General features: G+C 43.0%; 1 protein-coding gene across 4 annotated transcripts in view; it reads right to left on the bottom strand.

Moving 5' to 3' along the window:
- Positions 1 to 20,338, bottom strand: part of ASPSCR1 (ASPSCR1 tether for SLC2A4, UBX domain containing) — an 83,967-nt gene extending 63,629 nt beyond the window's left edge. For 2 of the 4 annotated variants that reach the window (XM_084837857.1, XM_084837855.1), the window contains exons 1-4: positions 20,224 to 20,338; positions 17,944 to 17,999; positions 16,033 to 16,147; positions 5,402 to 5,502 (exon numbers count right to left, since the gene is read on the bottom strand). In XM_084837857.1, the coding sequence (XP_084693983.1) occupies positions 5,402 to 5,502; positions 16,033 to 16,147; positions 17,944 to 17,999; positions 20,224 to 20,325 (374 nt within the window). In that variant the 5' untranslated portion in view covers positions 20,326 to 20,338. The remainder of the gene's footprint in view (positions 1 to 5,401; positions 5,503 to 16,032; positions 16,148 to 17,943; positions 18,000 to 20,223) is intronic. The other 2 variants (XM_084837859.1, XM_084837858.1) reach the window with 1 other exon arrangement.
- Positions 20,339 to 21,079: the final 741 nt, after the last annotated feature.

Genomic DNA, 21,079 nt, shown 5'->3' with positions numbered 1-21,079 from the left:
GTGTTGCAAGAGAACTGGTAACACGTTACAAGTTAAATAATTAAAGAGCTCAAAGTCTCCACCCATGGAACTGGCTGCCTGCTGTATTTTTTTCATAATTCACTACTCTAGCTTCATCTCCCTCCAGCCAGTCTCTGTTGGTAGCAGCTAATGTTATTGGGTTGGATCCAGTGAAAGCCTTCCGCAGCCAGAAGAGTTCTTTCCATCCCTGGGAGGATGGAATAGGGAAGGAGGTGATTTTCCCCAATTCCTCCCTGCAGTCCCCTTATGTGTGTCCTGTCCCACCAATGTCTGCTCTGGAGGGTCGAGGGACCATCTGGAATGATGAAAGAAGTGACTCTGGGGGCTATAGAGATGGGGCAACAGTGAAAATTGCCTCTCCTCCTTTCTGCCAGTGGGAGCAGTCTCAACAGAACTCTGCTTGGGGACGCTCCTGCCGACAGAATTAAAACTTTGGATCCGACGCACTGTGTCTTGCACTGGGTGTGATCAGCTTGTTCAATCAGTGCAGAGACACAGCCAAATTACCTGAATTCAAAGGAGGTGGCTGTCTGTTCTCAGGAAGAATACCAAGATCGACAACTCACACAAAAACACTGGGGGCACACCTCTAAGCATAAATAGAGTCTGGGAAACGTGGTTAAAGATTTGATAACCGTAGCAAATCATTCCAGTCAAGCACTTCTGATGCAAAATAAATGATTTGTACACTTGTATTACTGTTTTCATAGCAGAAAGATTCCAGTGAAAGAGGAAAGACAAAAGTAGTCATGTAGGAAAAAACAAAATAAAAGCCACAATCAGGCAATACCTCAGGAAAAACTCAAATGTCACAAAATAGCAAGCAAGCTTTTGAGTGGAGTCCCCCAATAATCCATACTGGGACCAGTCCTTTTAAATTTGTTTTAAATTATCTAGATTTAGGAGTAAGCGGCGAGGTGGCCAAGTTTGTTGATGACACCAAATTATTTAGGGTGGTTAAAACAAAAAAGGGACTATAGAGGGCTCCAAATGGACCTCTTTGAACTGGGGGCATGGGCATTAAAATGGAAAACACAGCTCAATATAAACAAGTAAAATGATACATACTGGGCCAAAAAATCCTAGCTTCACATATACACTGATGGGGGCTGAGCTGGCTGTGACTGACCAGAAAAAGATCTTGGGTCTGTGGAGGACAGCTTCATAAAAACATCAACCCAATGTGTGACTGCTGTAAAAGGGGCAAATTTCAAGTTGGGAATCATTATGAAAAGAATTGAGAATAAAAGAGTCAATACCACAATGCCTTTATACAAATCTGTAGTGAAATCACACTTGGAATAGTGTGTCCAGTTCTGATCACCGCACCTCAAAAAAATATATTGTAGAACTGGAGAAGGTGCACAAAAGGACACCCAAAATGATCAAGGGGCTGGAGCAACTTCTCTATGAGAAAAGATTACAACATTTAGCGCTTTTTAGCTTAGAAAGGCAAGTGTGTTTGTAGGACATGACAGAGGTGTATAAATTTATGCATGGCGTAGAGAAAGCGCAAAACTGTCTCCCTCTCTCATAATACAGAATTCAGGGTCATCCAATGAAACTGAATGGTGGGAAATTCAGAACAGATAAAAGGAAGTACTTCTTTAACAGAGCATTGTTAAACTATGGAATTTGCTACTACAAGATAAAATTATGGCTGCCTACTTGGGTGGCTTAAAAAAGGGATTAGACAAATTCATGGAGGATGAGGCTATCAATGGGTATAGCCATGGGAGCTATATTCTACCTCCAGTATCTGGGACAGTATGCTTCTGACTAACAGTCACTGGGGAACAACAGAGGGAAAGGGCTACTGCGCTCATGTCCTGCTTGGGTGCTTCTAGATGGAGGGATCCTAGCAAAAGGCACTGTGCAGCAACTACATTTTTTTCCTTAACAAATTATCTGTGGTAAGGAAAAGGATGAAAGAAGTGGTGGGAAAACATCGGAGAGTTATGAGCAAAAGACAGTGACAACATCTGGTCCCCCTGTAAAATTCCATGAATGCGGCAGGGCAATGGCACAACAAAAGCCTTGTCTGAAAGCACCCTTTGTGGTGGGCTTCCCATAGGCATCAGGTTGGTCGCTGTGGAAACAGAATGCTGGCCTAGATAGGCTTTTGGTCTGATCCAGCAGGGCCACATCTACATGAGCCATTTACTCCAAGGCTGCTGTGATCTGAGGACCATTGCAACATATGATGCAGTCACCACTACCCAGCCAAATGGTGGTTTTCACAGGGAATATGTGGATTTCCACAGAGGCATTTTGCTGCGATTTTTTAGCTTGCTGAGCTGTCTGTCCCTAACTTGAACTGACTTCGCAGTTTGCGGTGGGTGTGGGGTAGGCGTGCTTAGTGATTGCGTCACTCTGTGACACCTTTTCACACCTCCCCATTCCTCCCTGTTCCTTTGCAGCTGTGCAGTAACAGAGGCACAAAGAGGGATCCATTTTGGAATGATGAGTAGGCACGTACCTCTCACGTGGGCACACCCTTTCACATGTGTGAACCATCGCGAGAGTGTGGGGCTGGAGGACTGCCGCTGTGATTGTGTTTGGCAGAAAGGTAAAACAGAAATTAATTTAAACAAACTCTTCTTCAGGCTGGATGTTAAGCAAATAATGGGAGGTGGGAGAAGAGAGAAAAGGCCGAGCATATTAGAGCCCCAAAGTCTACAATTTGTAAAAGAGGAATTTATTACAGCACTAAAGCTATTCTCAACAGAAGAACCAGTACATTCATTGATAGAATCAATTAAACCAGAAACAGCATGAGAATCAGCAAAGTAAGCCTGAAATCTTGAGAAGAATTGCTACTTGAGGGAAACAATCCCTAGTTGGGAGTCTCTATAAAGTGCTGTGTGTATTGGGTATATTTAACAGGTACATCTTTTGTAAGTGTCTGGTATTAAAGTTCTCTGTGGCAGCCACACAATGATGCAGTCTGACATAAACATACTTGTGAGGTTAGTGTCTGCAATGTGTCAGGGGGAAAAATACAGAAATTGCAAATCCACTGGTTGGCAAAGAAACAACACTCATCTGCTTGTTGTTATTCATGCAAGAATTCAAGCTGGCCCACCCACCCCTTTCCTGGTAGTTCTATCATCTCAACATTGGAAGTCCTAGTATGACAGTAGGTCAGTGACTCCTTTAGAAGATTATTGGAATGGTTTCTGAGCCTGAAAGAAATAACTGCCAATTATACAATCCTAAAACTCTACACATGGACAATGGGAAAAAGGGCCTTCAAACAGAACAGAAGCCAAGAAGTCCCATTTGATCACAGAGAAAACCCAGAGCCAAAATTCAAGAAGAGGGGACAACAGGAACTGTACTAGGTTAACAGTACCTTCCCAAGTGTTAGGCAAGTCTGCTAGCCACTGTGTGTGTGGTGGTGGTGGTGGGGAGTTAAAAGACTCTCCGACAGAGTTTGTAGCAATCGGACGTGATTTATGAAGCACAGCCTTCTAAGCCATGAAAGAAACAAAGCTAAGTAACAAAATTGTTTTTGGAGTACAACTTATTAGTTTGACATTTGCTTTTAAAAGAGTGGCTATTGTTCTTGAATCTACTTCAGACAGAAGGAAGTACTAAATGTGGGCTGCAGCAAGAGGGAAGCATTCCATCACAGAAGCTTCCTAATCCATAGACATTACATATGAAACATAGGCAGCTTCTGAGGTAGAACAAGGCAGCAATAAGAAAGCCCTTTGCCTTTAAAACAACACCTCACCAAAGGTTTGAAAAAGCCCATTCAACCAACACTATGAACTTCAAGCTTGCTTGGAACCTTTCCGCACAGTCAAAGCCCGTCCAACTAAATTGTTGTTGTCGTTCAGTTGTGTCCGACTCTTCGTGACTCCATGGACCATAGCATGCCAGGCCTTCCTGTCCTGCACTCTCTCCCGGACCGTGTTCAAGTCCATATTCATTGCAAACTAAATTGTAGCCTCAGCATAATTCTCCTGTGTGTTCCCTTTTAATCCCATCTTCACCTAGGAGATTGCACGTAATATAACCCTTCTTTAAAAGAAAAAGGGAATTTGGCTAAATGTGTGCCAGGAGAGAGGGGGCACACAGCCAGCAAAGAATGAGAAATAAAACCGGGGTGGGGGGAAGAAACATTGTGTTGCTCTCACCAGCCATATCACACAATATCTCATGACACCTGTGCAACTATATTTCACTGAGCAACCAAAATAGCAACAAATGAACTCTCTGGTGGCGAAAAACATACATTGCCCTATGTCAAAAAGTCTGTGTCCTAAGAGTGACTGTACAAATATTCCCAGCCACAGAAGCGTAACACTGAGGGAGACCTACAGAGATGCAAACTATGTACAATCCTTGAGAAGCAAATTAACTGCACAATAAACAAATTGTGAAAAAGCCCCCTAGAGTCTAAGTGCCAAACTACACTTGATATGTAAGCTCCTGCAACTGCAGCTTGACAGACCTTTTTTGCATGTGTTCCGAAAGTTGCATCCGACACAGGGAAGCAGCATGGGGTGGGGAAACTTAATCCTTTTCTTGCCTACTGTTTCTCCACTCCAAATTCTCCCCAGCAGTGCCTGAGCTCCAATGAGGCTTAAAATGCGTGTTTGGGTAAATTCACATTTTAAATACTGGGGGGGGGGGGGGCAAGCTGCTGGAGAGGGGCAAATTGGAGCTAGGAAACAGGAGGCAAGGAAAGGGTGAAGTGTTCCCTTCCCCGAACTGATTCTCTGCAATCAACTGAACCCTCGCCTCCGCCCACCCTGCCCCCAGTGACTTTTAACGTGCAAAAAGACCATCAAGCTACAGGTTGCTGTGTGTGTGTGTGTGTGTGTGTGTATAATGTGTAGTCTGGACCAAATGATACATCTTCCCTTCTTTTTGCTGCTGCTTAACAGAGGCAGAAAGAAAGGTAGAAGGTCCTTGAATGGTTCAATTGAGGCGTATCCCATACCAGCACCATTCTCTCCAAATACAGATTGCAGATGAGCAATCCAAACAAAGCTTATCTTGGGCTGCCATCTACTTCCCCTGCTGAAGCACTGTTTTTTTTAAAGCAGTGATGCCATCCAGCTTCTTTAAGGGGAACTAACAATTTGACCCTGAATGAATCACTGTTCTAAGGACACAACATAAAGTGGTCACACTTGCAGTATAATCTAGTACTGTCGAAAGTAGGAGCCATTATTACAGTTCTGTTCAGTGAACACAGCTTTATGGAACAAGACAACAGCAGGATTAAATACACTCATAAATCATGGGTGAGGTCTTATTGAAGTAGCAACACAGCATCTATTCACTCAACGACATCCTAATGATCGATGTTTTATGACTTTGGCTTTTAGAAGTATTTCTCGCATTGTTTTCTCATTGTACTCACCTGGTCTGTGCAAAATGATGAAGAATATCCCACAAGGTCTGGCTGGAGCAAAAGGTGTCTTGGAGCCTAGAACCATCATCCAACTGTAGCGCAATTCGTACCTAGGAGGTAGACCCCAGTGAATTAACCCAGAAGTATGTATGTCTCAAATAACTATTGGTAAAGCGGTATGCCAAGCATTGTTCAAGGGCACATCTGGCAAGTCAGCCATCCAGGGTCACATCTGGCAAACAGAATCCTGGCCCTCTGTCCTGGGTTTTGACTAATGCTTCAGACCAACAGACATCTGTATCTTTTAGCACTTATAAACAGTGACCCAAAAACAAACAACTGACAATATGGATCAAGTTTTAGTTCCATTATTGCCCCAGTAGAGACAAAGCTATAAACATTACCATTCTTAGAGCAGAGCTACATGTTTAACAGAATCATGGACTATGCCACTTCAAATTGCAGATGAGGGTCATATTTTTGAATGCTCCCCCATGTAGGAAACTAGCACATCAGAGACAATCAGCAAAAGAACCAAGTTATTCCACTGATAAATTATTTCACAGCAGCCAGCTAGGAAAACAGGAGCTTGATTACTTATTTGGGACACTTTCAATGGAGCAACCTTCTCACAAAAAGCGAACACAAATCCTGTTTCGTTTTGGGCTCTAGACCTGGTCTCAGATGTGTCATCTTATTTCTTTTGTGTGTTTCTAGCCTAGCCTTCTAGCTGTCTTGCCTGGGGTTAATCCTGGGAATCCTTCAATAGCAAGCTCAGGAGGTTTTGGCAGTGATAACTTTCAGACTTAGCCTCTAGAACACCTTATACTACCACACCTTTCTAAACAAATTCCATACCTTATCTCATCTTGACCTCATTTCTAAAGTCTGAGTTTAGGCCTTTTATATGCTCTACGCTACTATCCCATTCCTCAGATCCCTAGACTCAAACTCTAGGCCTGCTTATTTGTGTCCTAGAAATGGCTTAGCTCAAGGGAGGGGCTGTAGCTTAGTGGTGGAGGACATGCTTTGCATGAAGAAAGTCCCAGGTTCCATCTCCGGCAGGGTTTGGAAAAGGTAGGGTTAGGGGGAAAAATCCTGCTTGAAACTCTGGAGATCTGTTGCCAGTCAGTGTGGACAATACTGGGCTAATATCTGGCCTCACGTCACCAAAACTTTTAAGGCGCAATCCTGTAGATGTTTAAACAGAAAAAGGTCCTACAACTCCTAGCATTCCCCAGCCGGGAGTTGTAGGACATTTTCCTGTCTAAACATGCACAGGATTGCACCCTTAGAGTTCACAAAGGAGCCAGTTTGCTATAGCGGTTAGAGTGTTTGGCCCTGCTGCTTTTACAGCTTCAGAGTCTCCCTCGCTATTGGAAGCACTTCTTGAGGTCAATCAGTCATATCAACCCATACATATTAAGTACTTATAAATACTTATTATTAGTGAATAAATACACAGGGTCTTAAGAAGGAATGGAATAGGGAACTGGATTGTCCTATTTTGCCTAATCAATGGATCGCCTGCAGATACAGACACTTTAGCATCTGTAGCTGAAGAGTCTATGGATCTCAGGTTATGCCTTATTAAGCAAAAACTCTTGAGATGCCAAAATGTCTCTTTAATAAGGGTTTGTCTAAGTCGGCTAAGTTGTGGAAGTATACCACAGCCAATGCTTCTTTTAATCATATGTTCTGGCAATGCCCAATAGTTGTCTCTTTTGTGGGGGAGGTTATTATAGGGATAAACCTTGTATTGGAACACTCGTTAACATTTGCGGATGTACCTGTCCTCTTAAATTATCTATCTGCTTCCTGGAAGTTAACACATGGTTAGTGGAAATAGATTCTCCATGACCTTTTGACAGGTAAAAGGTTTATATTTAAACATTGGTAATAAATGCTCACCTCCTATAATGCAATGGATTGAAGACCGAACAGCCCCTTCAACATTTTAATGGGTAGTATATATATGCTACTTCTGAATGGATACTTATATGGATATTTAGTCTGATTTTGTTGAAGTTTATCTATCATTCTTAGAAAACCATATTCTCTCTCTCTCTCTCTCTCTCTCTCTCTCTCACACACACACACACACACACACACCATATGCATGCATTGAAACTGATATATTTAAATCTATGTAGCTACGTTTTTTCATAGAATCATAGAATACTAGGGTTGGAAGGGGCCTATAAGGCCACAGAGTCCAACCCCCTGCTCAGTGCAAAACTTTTCCTCTTGTTTTGTTGAATAGTTACAATAAAATAATTGATTATAAAAAAAAGTGTGCTCTGGACTGGGACTTGGGAGATCTGGCTTCTACTCCCTACTCAGCTATGAACCTCACTGGGTGACTTTGGGCCAGTAAGCATGGTGGCTTCTTTAAGCACATGCTGGCCACCATTTGCCTAATTACCTCCCCAGGCGCAACTTGTTGTGTCACCCAAACCCAAGTGGCATGTCTTGTGGGGGAGAAACAACTCTCAAATAACCCAACAACAGGCGATGGGTGGGTAACTAGGCAAATGGTGCCTGACAGACAACGTGGGTTAAATAAGCCACCGCAGCAAGGGTGGCTTGTTGCCATGGTAAACAAACCACCCTCACTGGGTTCAAGGCAAGCTGCACCAGCAAAGGTAATTATGCAAATCTTCTTGGCATGCATGTCGGGTGAAATAAGCCACCATGGTTATCTCTCCCTCCGTGAGCACACACCCTGTCAGTGTACCATCAAGGGTACAACCAATTCTTTGTCTAAGCCAGATTACAGCAGGCTCCTCACCACCCAGAAAAGCTCTGCTGGATGACACTGTGAAGATGCAATGGAGATGGAAAAGAAAACCTTATTTACCACCCTAAGCACCACAGGATAGGATCAGTAATGGGCTCAAAGCTGTGTTCGATTAGTTGCAGCACAAGTTTTCTTTCACCTGTGTTCTAGCCATCGTCCTAATTGCTGTATTGCTCTCAGCTCAGATGTATGCCAAGGCGCTGCCAAGGCTCTGTAAAGAGGGAGAGGGTGCTTAAGCGATGTGAAATAATGTCTCTCTCAGTAAACACGGAATACCTGCCTAATTGATCGTAGATGGACATGGGCACTAATTTCATTTTATTTTTAACGTTGCAGTAATTTGGATACACTGATGCTCTTGCAGCTGTTTTCACCCAAAAAAACATTCCATTATAGGGAACAATCACTCCCCCCCAAGTCAATATCACTTTCTTCCCCTAAGTTGGCAGTGTCCATGGATCTCAGGACACTACCAAATCCAGTCAGAAAGACTGAGTCAGTAGGACCTGCATGGGTGGTCAGATGACTCTGACAAACATTCAGAAATAACAAACAAGCAATTCCTGGTCTGCACATGTCGAATTAAATTTTTTTTTTTTATTTGCCTCCTGGCTTTTGATTCCAAGTCACTAGAGGGCTACATTTTCATGCTTTTAAAGAGCAACATCTCTGAGAAAACACTAATCAAATCTCCAGAACTGGCAACACTGCAAGAGCCATCTAGCTCATTCCACACATAGCCCTCACCACGGAAGTAATCCAAGAGTCTGGAGAAAGAGACAGACACAACAAAATCTTTCCAACATTTTAACAAGACTTTTTAAAGTCAATCCTAGACACCACAAAATCTGACATGCACCAGTGCTTTCACTGGCAGGATATGCTTACTGTCGCTTTTGCAAGATGGCCAAAAGATGTGACCTGTGGGGAGTCAAGAGCATGCCTGCAGGAAGCAAAGCATCTCATCAGCCACCAGTCACAGGGGCAAAAGTAGTCACCCCATCACAGACATGGCTTTCCCAATTTCTTCATTGCCCAAGAGCAGCCTTCAGATTATCCTTGGCCGCACAACAGTGCCGACAGCTGACATCACCAGGCTACAAGACTCTTGCCCAGAAATCCACTCTGCCAATTGCATCAGCGTTTTAGGCAACAGTTCAAAGCCAGGCATGTCACGAAAGTCATATTCAGGCAATTAAAACTTCACAGAAATCCCAAGCTGCATCTAAATATTAATCTTTTTATCCAGCAAACAGAGAGCCCATGCCAATTAGTTTTTAAGTTTACAAACATGTGAGTATGAGGGTGCTTAATGGTTGAATTGCTGTGTTTGTTCTTTATAACAGTGTACATCCCAAGACTACTGCAAACTCCACTTCCATTGCCTTTACATACATGCATTTCAAAAAACAGAAAGATTTAGGGACAAACTGTGGACACAAATTCAAGAATGATGACACTATTCCCTAAGATCTTAATATGTATGGTCTAGAAACTCTTACAGTCTGTCTCCCGCCAGAGTTATACATATTCCATGATTTCATCATTTAAGCACAGTCTGCATTATCTAAGCTATAATCTTATGCAAAGTTACACAAGCACTGTTCACCAATTTGAGGGACTAACTTATATACATAATATATACGTTGAGGACTAACATATACATACACAGACCCAGGATCATAGCCTTAGAGGAAGACATCTTAACATAACCAATGCCAAGAAATTATGTGGCCATTTAAAAAATTTTCTTATTCTGGCACTTACTACAAACAAAACTGAAAGAACAACATACCACATATTGCCAATGAACACAATTTTAAAGTTATTCCCTTTCTTTGAGGGGGTCTCATTTTCAAGTTAAGGTAGTTCAGTGAAGTTTATAATGTTCTATTTAAACCTTTTTTAAAAACCCAACAGACTTGGATAATCTGTTTAAAAGTTACACAGCAGTACAATATGTACCCAATACCAAGCAGCAGAAGTGCCAATCACAATACTCAAAACACAATTAAACTACAGTTGCATCTTACTCCATTCCCAAGAGATAATCTAAGTTATGTCCTTACTGTAAGTAGATACGGGTCTTTGGTTATATGCATCAATTTCCCCCCTTTAAGATAAAACCACTTCTCCAAGCTTGCTCATTCACAGGAGCTGTTCTCATGTAATGCTAAGTGGGTTAATTTCCCAGCAGGGCTTATATATTCATGCAAATTTGCGTAGCGCAACATACCAGCCGCCATTTTGAGTATGCAAGAGGCGGCAGCACACTCGTAGCTTGCTGTATCGTACAAACCCTGTGTCGTACAAACCCGGTGTCGTGAGTTGTTTGAGAGGGCAGACAACCCTCAAATAGCCCATAGCTTGTTTTAGGGTTATTTGAGGGTTACAGGGCTGATGAAAATCAATTATTTTAATTGATTTTTTAAATTTAAATTGGTTTTTTTTTTATTTAAATCAGATTTCAAAATTTGCTTAAACAATTAGTAAAAAAAGTGCCTAGGTCAAAGACATCATCATGAAAACTAACTATACCACTTCTAATTATATTCTATGAATATATTAACAGCAGTTTATGGAGATAGGAGATAGTCCTATTCTGCACTGCAGTGGTGTGTTCTGTGGTATACAACTGTGCATGCTCTCTTGCTCACTCTCGCTCTCTCAAGGCCTTGCCTCTCTCTAAGTGCAACGACACAGAAGGTCAATGAACAGAGAATTTGGGGAGATGGTGTAGATCTGAACAAGGAGGAAGAGTCTGGATATAAATGCAGTGGATACAGGAGGGGAATAAAAAGTGAAACCAAAAGTGAACAGAACATATTCATGCAATCCTGACTTCTGAAGAAACTTCTGCTGCATGTATACTCCACAAAAATCCATGTGTGTGTTTTGTTAATGTTGTTTGTTGAAGAAGAAAACTAACCAGAAGAATAAACAATATTATTAGTGCAGTTTAAATGCCGCTTTGATGGTAGCGATTCTGGCTCATCATGACAAACATAGCATGATTAATTGAACATTTGGAGCTGGTTCATCTTTTGAATGACTTCACAAGTTCATTCTGCTTTAGTACTAAAACGCCTAAATTATCTTCCCATTTTTTGATGAAAAGTAATCTGAAAACAATTCAGAATAATTGCTTAGTGTGTTGTTGTTGTTGTTCAGTTGTTCAGTCGTGTCCGACTCTTCGTGACCCCATGGATCATAGCACGTCAGGCCTTCCTGTCCAGCGCTCTCTCCCGGAGTGTGCTCAAGTCCATATTCATTGCATTGGTGATGCTATCTAGCCATCTCATCCTCTGCCGTCCCCTTCTCCTTTTGCCTTCAATCTTTGCCAGCATCAGGGTCTTTTCCAGGGAGTTTTCTCTTTGCGTTAGGTGACCAAAATATTTGAGCTTCAGCTTCAGTATCTGTCCTTCCAATGAGCACTCAGGGTTGATTTCCTTTAGGACTGATTGATTTGACCTCCTTGCAGTCCAGGGGACTCGTAAGAGTCTTCTCCAGCACCACAGTTTGAAAGCATCGATTCTTCGGCGCTCAGCCTTCCTTAGAGTCCAGCTCTCACAGCCATACGTTGCTACTGGGAAAACCATAGCTTTGATTATACGAACCTTTGTCGGCAAGGTGATGTCTCTGCTTCTTACTATGCTGTCTAGGTTTGCCACAGCTTTCCTCCCAAGGAGCACGCGTCTTTTAATTTCATGGCTACAGTCACTGTCTGCGGTGATCTTGGAGCCCAAGAAAGTAAAATCTGTCACTGCTTCCATTTCTTCCCCTTCTAGATGCTAGGAAGTGATGGGGCCAGATGCCATGATCTTAGTTTTTGTAATGTTGAGTTTCAAACCAGCTTTTGCACTCTCCACTTTCACCCTCAACAAGAGGCTCTTGAGATCCTCTTCACTTTCTGCCATTAGGGTGGTATTGTCTGCGTATCGGAGGTTGTTGATAATTCTCCCAGCAATCTTAATTCCGACCTGTGATTCATCCAACCCGGCTTTTCTCATGATGTACTCTGCATATAAGTTAAATAAGCAGGGCGACAATATACAGCCTTGTCGTACTCCTTTCCCAATTTTGAACCACTCGGTTGTTCCATGTCCGGTTCTTACTGTTGCTTCTTGACCCTCGTACAGGTTTCTCAGGAGACAGGTAAGGTGGTCTGGTACTCCCATCACTTTAAGAATTTGCCACAGTTTGTTGTGATCCACAACAAAGGCTTTAGCGTAGTCAATGAAGCAGAAATAGACGTTTTTCTGGAATTCTCTTGCTTTCTCCATTATCCAGCGAATGTTGGCGATTTCATCTCTAGTTCCTCTGCCTCTTCAAACCCCAGCTTGTACTTCCGGTAGTTCTCGGTTCGCATACTGCTGAAGCCTAGCTTGTAGGATTCTGAGCATAACCTTGCTGGCATGTGAAATTGCTTAGTGTGTACCTACCTTCTAATGAAACCTATATCTCTGAATATGTATTAAGGTTATATTAAACAATAATGTAAAAATGATGATTAAATAGAATCTTCCTCACTAGTGATTTAAATCATTAAAATGGAGTCCTTCAGAGAAGCAATTCAAATCATGATTTAAATCAAATCAACCCTGGAGGGTTGTCTACCCACTTAAACAACCCACAACGCCAGGTTTGCATGCCAACATGACAGCCCCATGGCTAAATTAAGCCATAGTGGGCTGTCATGTTCTGTGAACTGGGTCATTACAACCTTTTCAGCTTTGCCACCTCAGGAGCACAAAAATGAAGACAACAATCCACCCTGGAATACTTCAGGATTAGTGAAACCTCTCAATTACACCTTATCAAGAAGTTAAATTCTATCACCTCTGGCCTGAAATGGCTTTTATGCCGCTACAGGTGTTAATGAGCTTACCAAAGCCCGGATGTTTATGTTCTCTGCAACACTGCTTTGTGAATGGTCACTGTGCTTATTTGACATACATTTAAGCTTTAATGTAAGTGTCACCATTTCCCTTTGACCTCACTACTTACAATTTCAAACACAACTTAGAGCAATACTTCATACATCTAATGAATTTGATTCTAGTCCACAAACACTTATGCCATAATAATGTGTTAGTATTTAAAGTGCCACGGAACTCTTTGTTGTTTTCACATTGGAAGGTGTCCATCAAAACATTATAGTGAGGAAGATGGGTTCTGATAGAGTTGCAAACAGAGTATTCGAAGTATAATAATCTGTATTAACAACTTAACAAGTAGCCGGGACTCTTCCAACTCCCCCAAGGGTGATTTGTCCTTAGATGTCCCTGGAGATGTCAGTTACAGTTCAAGAAACTCTCTCTTTTCAATTTGCAATTAATTGAATTAGGCATTGTTGATCCTTATTATTAAATCAACTGATAACTACTTTGCTAAAATCAAGATTAGTTATATATTATAATCTTTCCCCCTTTTATTTAATTGGCAGTTAACAATTTTAACACTACAACAGATAAAACTGAATGCAGCTAATTTTTGTTCAAGGATTGCTAACTAGTATTAAGAGCAAAATTGTTAAATGAATTAAACTTCATCCTTTCTTAATTATTTAGAATTAAGTGAACTATATTGTTGATTAATTGATAGCCAAGTCAATAACCACATTTGATTATATCTGGGTTTGTACATCATATGAATGTTAAATATCATTTCCATTTTAGGTGGTTTTCCCCACAAACACCTCACCCATAAACGTAGCTGTGGGTTCAGTGATTTAGGGTGCAATCCTATGCTGGCTGGGGCATGGTGGGAATTGTAGGACTTTTTTCTGTCTAAACATACAAAGGATTGAACCTTTAAGGTCAAATTTCTACTTAAATTCAAGAACAGATTATTGGTGGCTATTAGATCATAGAATCATAGAATAGTAGGGTTGGAAGGGGTCTATAAGACCATCGAGTCCAACCCCATTTAAAGCATATATAGATAAACCAATAAGAGTGTCAATTTATTTTTGTATTTAAATACTTATTTTATATTGAACTATACAAACATTAACACCAATCTATCTTCCCTACCTAGTTCAATTCATCCAATTCTAAAAAAGTATATTAATCCCATTTTTACATTGCTTTTATTTATTGTGTTTCTGTGGGGATTTTTTTTTTTTAAATTACACCACGTCATAGACTCATAGAGCTGGAAGGGACCTCAAGGGTCATCTAGCACAATCTCATGCTGATGCAGAAAATCCACTACTACAGTATCCCTGATTGGTGGCCATCCAACCTCTGCCTAAAAGCTTCTAACAAAGGAGAGTCCACCATGAGGCAGCACTGTTGAATAACTTATACCATCTGGAACTTCTTCATAATGTTTGGTCTAAATCCTTTTTACTGTAATCAATGAACCCATTGATTCAGGTCCTACTCTCTGGAGAAACAGAAAGCAAATGCATTCCATCATCTATGTGACAGCCCTTCAAATATTGGAAGATGGCAATCACATCACATCTTGATCATCTGTTCTTCAGGCTGAATATATCCAACTCCTTCAACTTTCCTCATAGGCCTTGTTCTCCAGGCCCCTCACCATCTTTTTTTGCCCACCTCTGGATACATCAATATTTCTCAATATTCCTCTGAACCACAGTGCCCAGAACTAGACACAGTTCGAACCTGGGGATCTCTGAAAATCAGGTGGAGGCACAGTCCATGAGCAGGATTTCTCCTTCAGTCCCCCACACCACAGTCCACCCAATTCAGCATGGTCCCCCAATCCTTGGTAGAGCATTTTTAAGGGGCTGGGCTGCTTTGGAGAAGATGGGGCAGAATCAGCTTCTACCAGCCCAGTTACTTTTGCTTAACTATGGATTCCACCCACTATTTATCTTTCTTAGAATTGCTGAAAAAAATCCAGAAAATATAACTGGAACATAAGAAAATCCATTTGATGCAGAAACATCCACAGAAAAATTGGATGTAAAAGATACTTCTCTACAGACAATTACTCAACAATTTAGGAAGCAAAATATACACGCACACACCAATATTTACCAAGTATTAAATAACTGAATGACATCAGCTACAGTTCCTAGATAATAGCAATAGGTTAAGATTACACCTATCCTGCAAGAGATGCAAGACCCCCAAAGACCACATGATTTCATATGTTATGGAGCTACCCACTGTTAATATCCTTTTGGCAGGGAATCAGTCACAGAACTATGTGACTCACTTGCCAGAAAATCTCCTCTGCTACAGCTGATTTAGGCAACTTTCCAGCAATCTGGTCAATACCCAAGTGCCATAATTGGCTTCTCCCTCAAGTACTGTTGATAGCAAAGCACCTAGAATTGATGGCATGGACATCCAACATTCTCCCACATCCAATCAAATGGTAGGATGGCATATTTCACCTAGCCCTACATGAGAGGGTAAAGTACCAGAAGCACAGACTTTTAAAAATAATAAACTGGAGATAACATCTTGAAGCATATGAGAATGTTGCCTTAAAGGACTGAAGTCCTCCCACTGTCATGCTATCCCCCCCCCACACACACACACTTTCTTTTTGTTTTCCCCTCCATTCCATGTAATATTATAAATGTCTTGATGGAAGCAGGAGAAGGGGGTATATTGAGAAGGAGGGGGGATTGCAGTGGAGGGGGGATTGTATCCTGAAGAGATTAAAGGACTTCTTTATACTGCTTTTCAGGAGCCATAAAAGCTTAACAGTTCAATTAAAAATATATACCTATCCATAAGAAAGGATAAGGGTCCTGCTAAGGGGGAATCATATCATCACCTTCTCTCTAACAAGAACCTACAAAGGTCTCGAACAGAATATGAGTTATTCATATCTTAAAGTGAAAATAACATACTGTGGTTTCAATTCCTGCTCTATTACGAGAGATTGGCACCATCTCCAATTTGGCATTGTTGGGTAAGTTGGCAAACCTCCATTGCAGAGAAAGATCCAGCACAGTCCTCTGAAACCTGCAATACAAACAAGCTCAAAAGTGACCTTTTGCCCTGCGACAACATCAGACAATTTATCAATGCATTATTTCAGGCACAAAAGAGATTCTGTCAATAATGAGTGTAGAATGCCAACCTGTTATTTTGGGAAGCAAAATATTAGAATGAAAGTTTTGCATGGGTAACGATCACAGGTTCAGTCTCTGCTATCTCCAGTTAAAGATCTCTGGTAACGAAGCTGGGAAAGACCTCTGTCTGAACTCTCATACAGCTGCTGTCAGTCACAGTGGGGCTCATCACATGGAGCGTTTATCCTGCTATTGAAATGGCTCTCTCTCGGAAGTTTGCGGGCTCTTTACATGATGCAGTTACCGTCTGAGGCACCTCCCACAATTTCCCCCAGCCTATCTCGTGATTTCCCCAAACACAGAAAATGTGGTATTTTTTCCAGGCCACGGAACAGGAGCGCCATGACCTCCCCATGACATTCTCCAACAACGGAAAAAACTGCTGTGTCTGCTTGCTGTGGGCATTTGTTTTCAGTTATTGGGGGATGCGGCCAGGATGACGAAGGCATTGAGGATGGGAGTGGGAAGGAGACCCGAGCAGATCTGACAGGCGCAAGGGCAAGAATCGCATGCTGACTGCAACTCCTGCTTCCACATTTCTCAGTTGGAGGAGAACAGGGTAAAATGCCTCCCTGAAATGAAGGGAGACACATCTGATCCCCCACCCCACCAAGCTCAGAAGCAACGTCCTCTGTAGTTTCAGACCACCCTATTAAGTTCAGCGGGGCTTACTCCTAAGTAAGTGTGCCGAGGGTTGCAGACTTACAGCACAATCTTACATTTTATGTCTACTCAGAAGTAAGTTAGAGGTTTCCTGGGGGCTGTGAGAAAACAGTACAGCAGAAGTCAAGCTACGAAAACAAGACTCCCCCTCCCCCCTCCTTTGCACACATGCCAGGGAGGGAGGGAGGGAAGACACTCCCTCAGTTCAAACCACGCGTCTGCCATGTAAAGAAGCCCTTCCTAATCCTGCAAAGAAACTAAAAGCAGGAAGCTCCGGGAAGGATGTGGGTTTTTGCGGGTTTTTTACATAATGTAGAGACATCCAATATCGGACTAGATCAGCCTTTTCCAACCTGGCGTCCTCCAGCTGTTTTGACTGCCTTATGGCCACAGCTGGCTATTCCCAATGGTCAGGAATGCTGACAGTTGTCATCCAAAACATCCGGAAGGGACCAGGTTGGAGAAGGCTGGGCTAGATGGATCAATGATCTGATTCAGGAAAAGGGAGCTTCAAGGAGAAGGCCCACATCTCAGTGGTAGAGCACATATATTGCTTCAAACAGTGTCAATTAAATTAAGAATAAAAAGCTGCTTATGGAAATCACAGGCTTTAAGTGAGGCAATGAATCTCCCCAACATTTGCCTATTTAAAATATGGATACTTTATCCTTCCCAAGGTTCAACAGTGACCATCCTTCCCTTTTCTGGCAAGCATCCTTCCCTTTCTGGCAAGCATCTCTGACTTCATTCTGCATTTCAAAAACACTCAGACCTCCAAAGCACAGTGTAAAGCCACAGATCAACAGCGCCTGTCCCCTGAAACTATAAAGTATGAACCTTTGTTCCTGCCCAAAGATCAATCTTCATGACATGCCCAACTCAGGATCAGAGCCATCAAAGGAGAGTAACTCTGGACTGTCACCGTGGGCTCCATATCAGAAGTTTCTCCCTAAATTAACTAATGACAAAAAAAACAGCAGAAGCTGTAAGCGGTAAACAAATAAACAAAGCAGTACAACTCACTTCAAATCATATTCACTGGGGCTGTAATTCTGCTTCTTACAAACTTCTTCCAGAACCTGATGAGAAAATATGTTGTTGTTGTTAAAGCAAGTTAATTTGGAATGAAGAGTTGTTTCTCATTCTGAAGGATGTTCTCAAGACACTTAGGGAGCAATCCTATCCAGATTGGCGGCCACCTCCAAACTCAGAGGCGACTGCCTATCCAAAGCAGGGCAGGAGAAGCACGGAGGGGATTGTTCCCTCCGCGCTTCTCCTGCCCTGCATTTTAGGCTAGACAGATGATTGTGGCTGTCTAGCTGCAGGAGGATGAAGCGGGGGAGGAGGCTGCACTGGATGTGTCGTACAGGCATTTCCGCCCTCCCCTCCCCGGAACAGCCCCAGCCACACCCCTTTTCGGCCGCTCCGCACTCCTCTTGCGAGCGCAGAGGAAAGGGCTGTCCTGTGCTGCCTTGGAGGCAGCACGGAAGTGGGGGGAGGTCGGTTCTCCAGGAACCGACCTCGTAGCATGGGCTCTGAGGTCAGTTCCAGGATAACACAATATCCTATGGCCATCTAACCACTGTCTAGCGGCCACAAGATTGCTCCCTCCATGCAGGGAAGTTATTCCTTTACTTTAGCCACCGTAACAAACTTTATTTTCTCCCCTTTCAGCTTATGCTTACAGATGAAATGGGGCTTCTAACCTGCATTAACAATTGGAACTACATAGGGAAGGGCAGGGAGGGGAAGATTTTTTTCAGATAATTTAGACCATCAGTCTGAGAATTAGTAGAGTGAAATTACATTTATTCTGTGGTCACACTACAACCTATCTCTGGATGTTAACGTAATACACTTTGCTAGAGAGTGGAAAGATCCCCCAGAGTTATATTAGCCCTGGAACAAAGTGTCCATATTCAATCATAAGTGTTGCAAAGGCCAAATTAACTACGTTCAATTCTTTTTTTAGGTACCCCATTGTCCTCAACAGACTTGTATAGCGGATAACTATTTAAATGATTAAGGGTGCAATCCTATGCACATTTAGACAGAAAAAAGGCCTACAACTCCCAGCATGCCCCAAGCAACCATGCTGGCAGGGAGATGCTGGGAAATGTAAGACTTTTTTCTGTCTAAACCTGCATAGGATTGCACCTTAAGTACATTAACCTTGTAGATCAGATACAAAAGACCCAGTGAGGAAGTGTGATGCAATAAGACGGTCTAACTCATAGAAAGGTATAAATTATGTTAAACGAAAGAACTTTCAATAGTTTTTAAACTCACTTTCACACTTGCCTATATCAGGAGACATTTAGGGGTGTAGCTGTCGAATGTTACCTGGGGAATGCTCGAAGTTGTAGGACTTTTTTCTGTCTAAAAATGCATAGGATTGCACCCTTATTTTCTTTCTCCCTGTGTCTAGTGCAGGGGTAGGCAGAAAGACCAGGATCTACTGGTAGGCCTCTGGGTGATTTGCAGTAAGGGTTTCTGATTCCCAGCTGCTTAACAACAGCAACCACAAAAAAGCTCCCTTCTCCTCCTCCTAAATTAGGCTGCTGAAATGAAGAAAGCTTGGAGGGAAAACCAGTAGATTTTTGTGTGAAAGGACTAAAGAACTCAGATACTGAAAGCAAAGCCTTGATCTGAGCCATGCCCTCAGAGATACCCAGTTCTTTAATTCTACTCAGTGTATGTCTGCCCTGTGCTACTATTTTGCACCTGACTCCAGTTGGTGGGCTTTGACATTTTGACAGAAAACAACGGAAATCCTGGAAGCCTCAAGTCAGCCCACCCCTGGTCTAGTGGGGCCAACAGGATATCCACCCTCCTCTCCATCCCGTGGACAGGAACTACTTTTCTCAGTGTAACCCCATTCAGACTGCAGTCCTAAACACAACCGCTAGCAAGTAAGCCCCACTGAATACAGGAGAACTTTACTTCTAAGTAAACATGCATAGGGCTACGCTGTCAAATGCCATTTCTTTTCCTTTTCAGGGAGGAAGAGAATATCTCTAATCTACCACCATGAAAAGTCACTATTCTTCCATTAAAGCACACTTTCCTGTCTGACACCGGGGGGAGGGGGGGAACGGGACACTATTATCAGTGGGTCATGTATCCCCTGACCCCGACCCCAAAACGAAACCGTTTTGCCCCCCATAAGGGCCCGAGAGTAAACGCGGGCAATTATGCGTCCTCTGATCCAATCAGAACGAGTCTATTGCCCCCCTTTCCTGCCACAAAGCCAATCAGGGTGGATTTATCCGCAAGGCTTCCCTGCTGCTGGGCCAGACCCACCTGGAGCAGCACGGTGCTTGGGCCTACTCGCACCGTCACTCGCCTCCCGTTCGGGGCCAGCACCGAGACAGCGGAAGCCCCCCCACCGCCGGCCACCGCCATCTTCCCTCTCCTCTCCTCCTCCTCCTCCTCCTCCCAACACAGGCCTTCTAACGCCACAGCCGCCGCCCCCCTTTCGTAACGAGCTTCTTCGAGAGCTGAGCCGAATGGCCACGGCAAGGGGGCGCGGCCACAACTCAGGCCGCCCCGCCTCACGCTTTCTCCCGGCTCCTCGCCTTGTGGCGTACGCAAAGCCGGGCCGGGTGTTGGCAGAAGAAAGCTTTTCGCACACGTAGTGGAAAGCGGCTCTTTGCCTTCCCCGCTTCTTTCTCGGTATCATACATCCAAACGGGCAACCCCGAAATGTTAAAACCTTTTCCCACACAACTTTCTGTCTTAAACATATTTCGTGACGTGCACATGCTCGAAGCCGCCCTAACATTGCCTCACTGTGCGTGTGTGACAGGATTCCTGTCCCGTTTTTCCCAACACCACATGTCTTAGGCCTTGGGAAACCTGCCCCTGTTGAACTTCTGTCTGATATACAAGAGCGGAAAGCGCAGGATCCGTGCGGGGAGGGGAAGAGAAGCGACCTGTATTCTGTAATTAGCTTGCCATTACCAGAGGACTGATGGATAGAATTGGACTTGGGATCCAGGGGTCGTGAACTGAAGCCTCATCCAGAAAATAACTCCAATGGCCTTGGACAAAGCACTCTCTTTCTCAGCCTCAGTTCCCCTTCTGTGACATGTAAGGAGTAAAGATTGTAAAGCATATTTAAAATAAAAGTGCTTTAAAATGCTTAATATACAAGACA

Source organism: Heloderma suspectum, chromosome 2 (genome assembly GCF_057233095.1).
Source record: "Heloderma suspectum isolate Gila_16-S chromosome 2, 16-S_ref, whole genome shotgun sequence".
In the NCBI taxonomy this organism is placed as follows: Eukaryota; Metazoa; Chordata; class Lepidosauria; order Squamata; family Helodermatidae; genus Heloderma; species Heloderma suspectum.
Note: the sequence above shows the minus strand (reverse complement) of the source record. Positions and strands in the feature narration are given on the sequence as shown.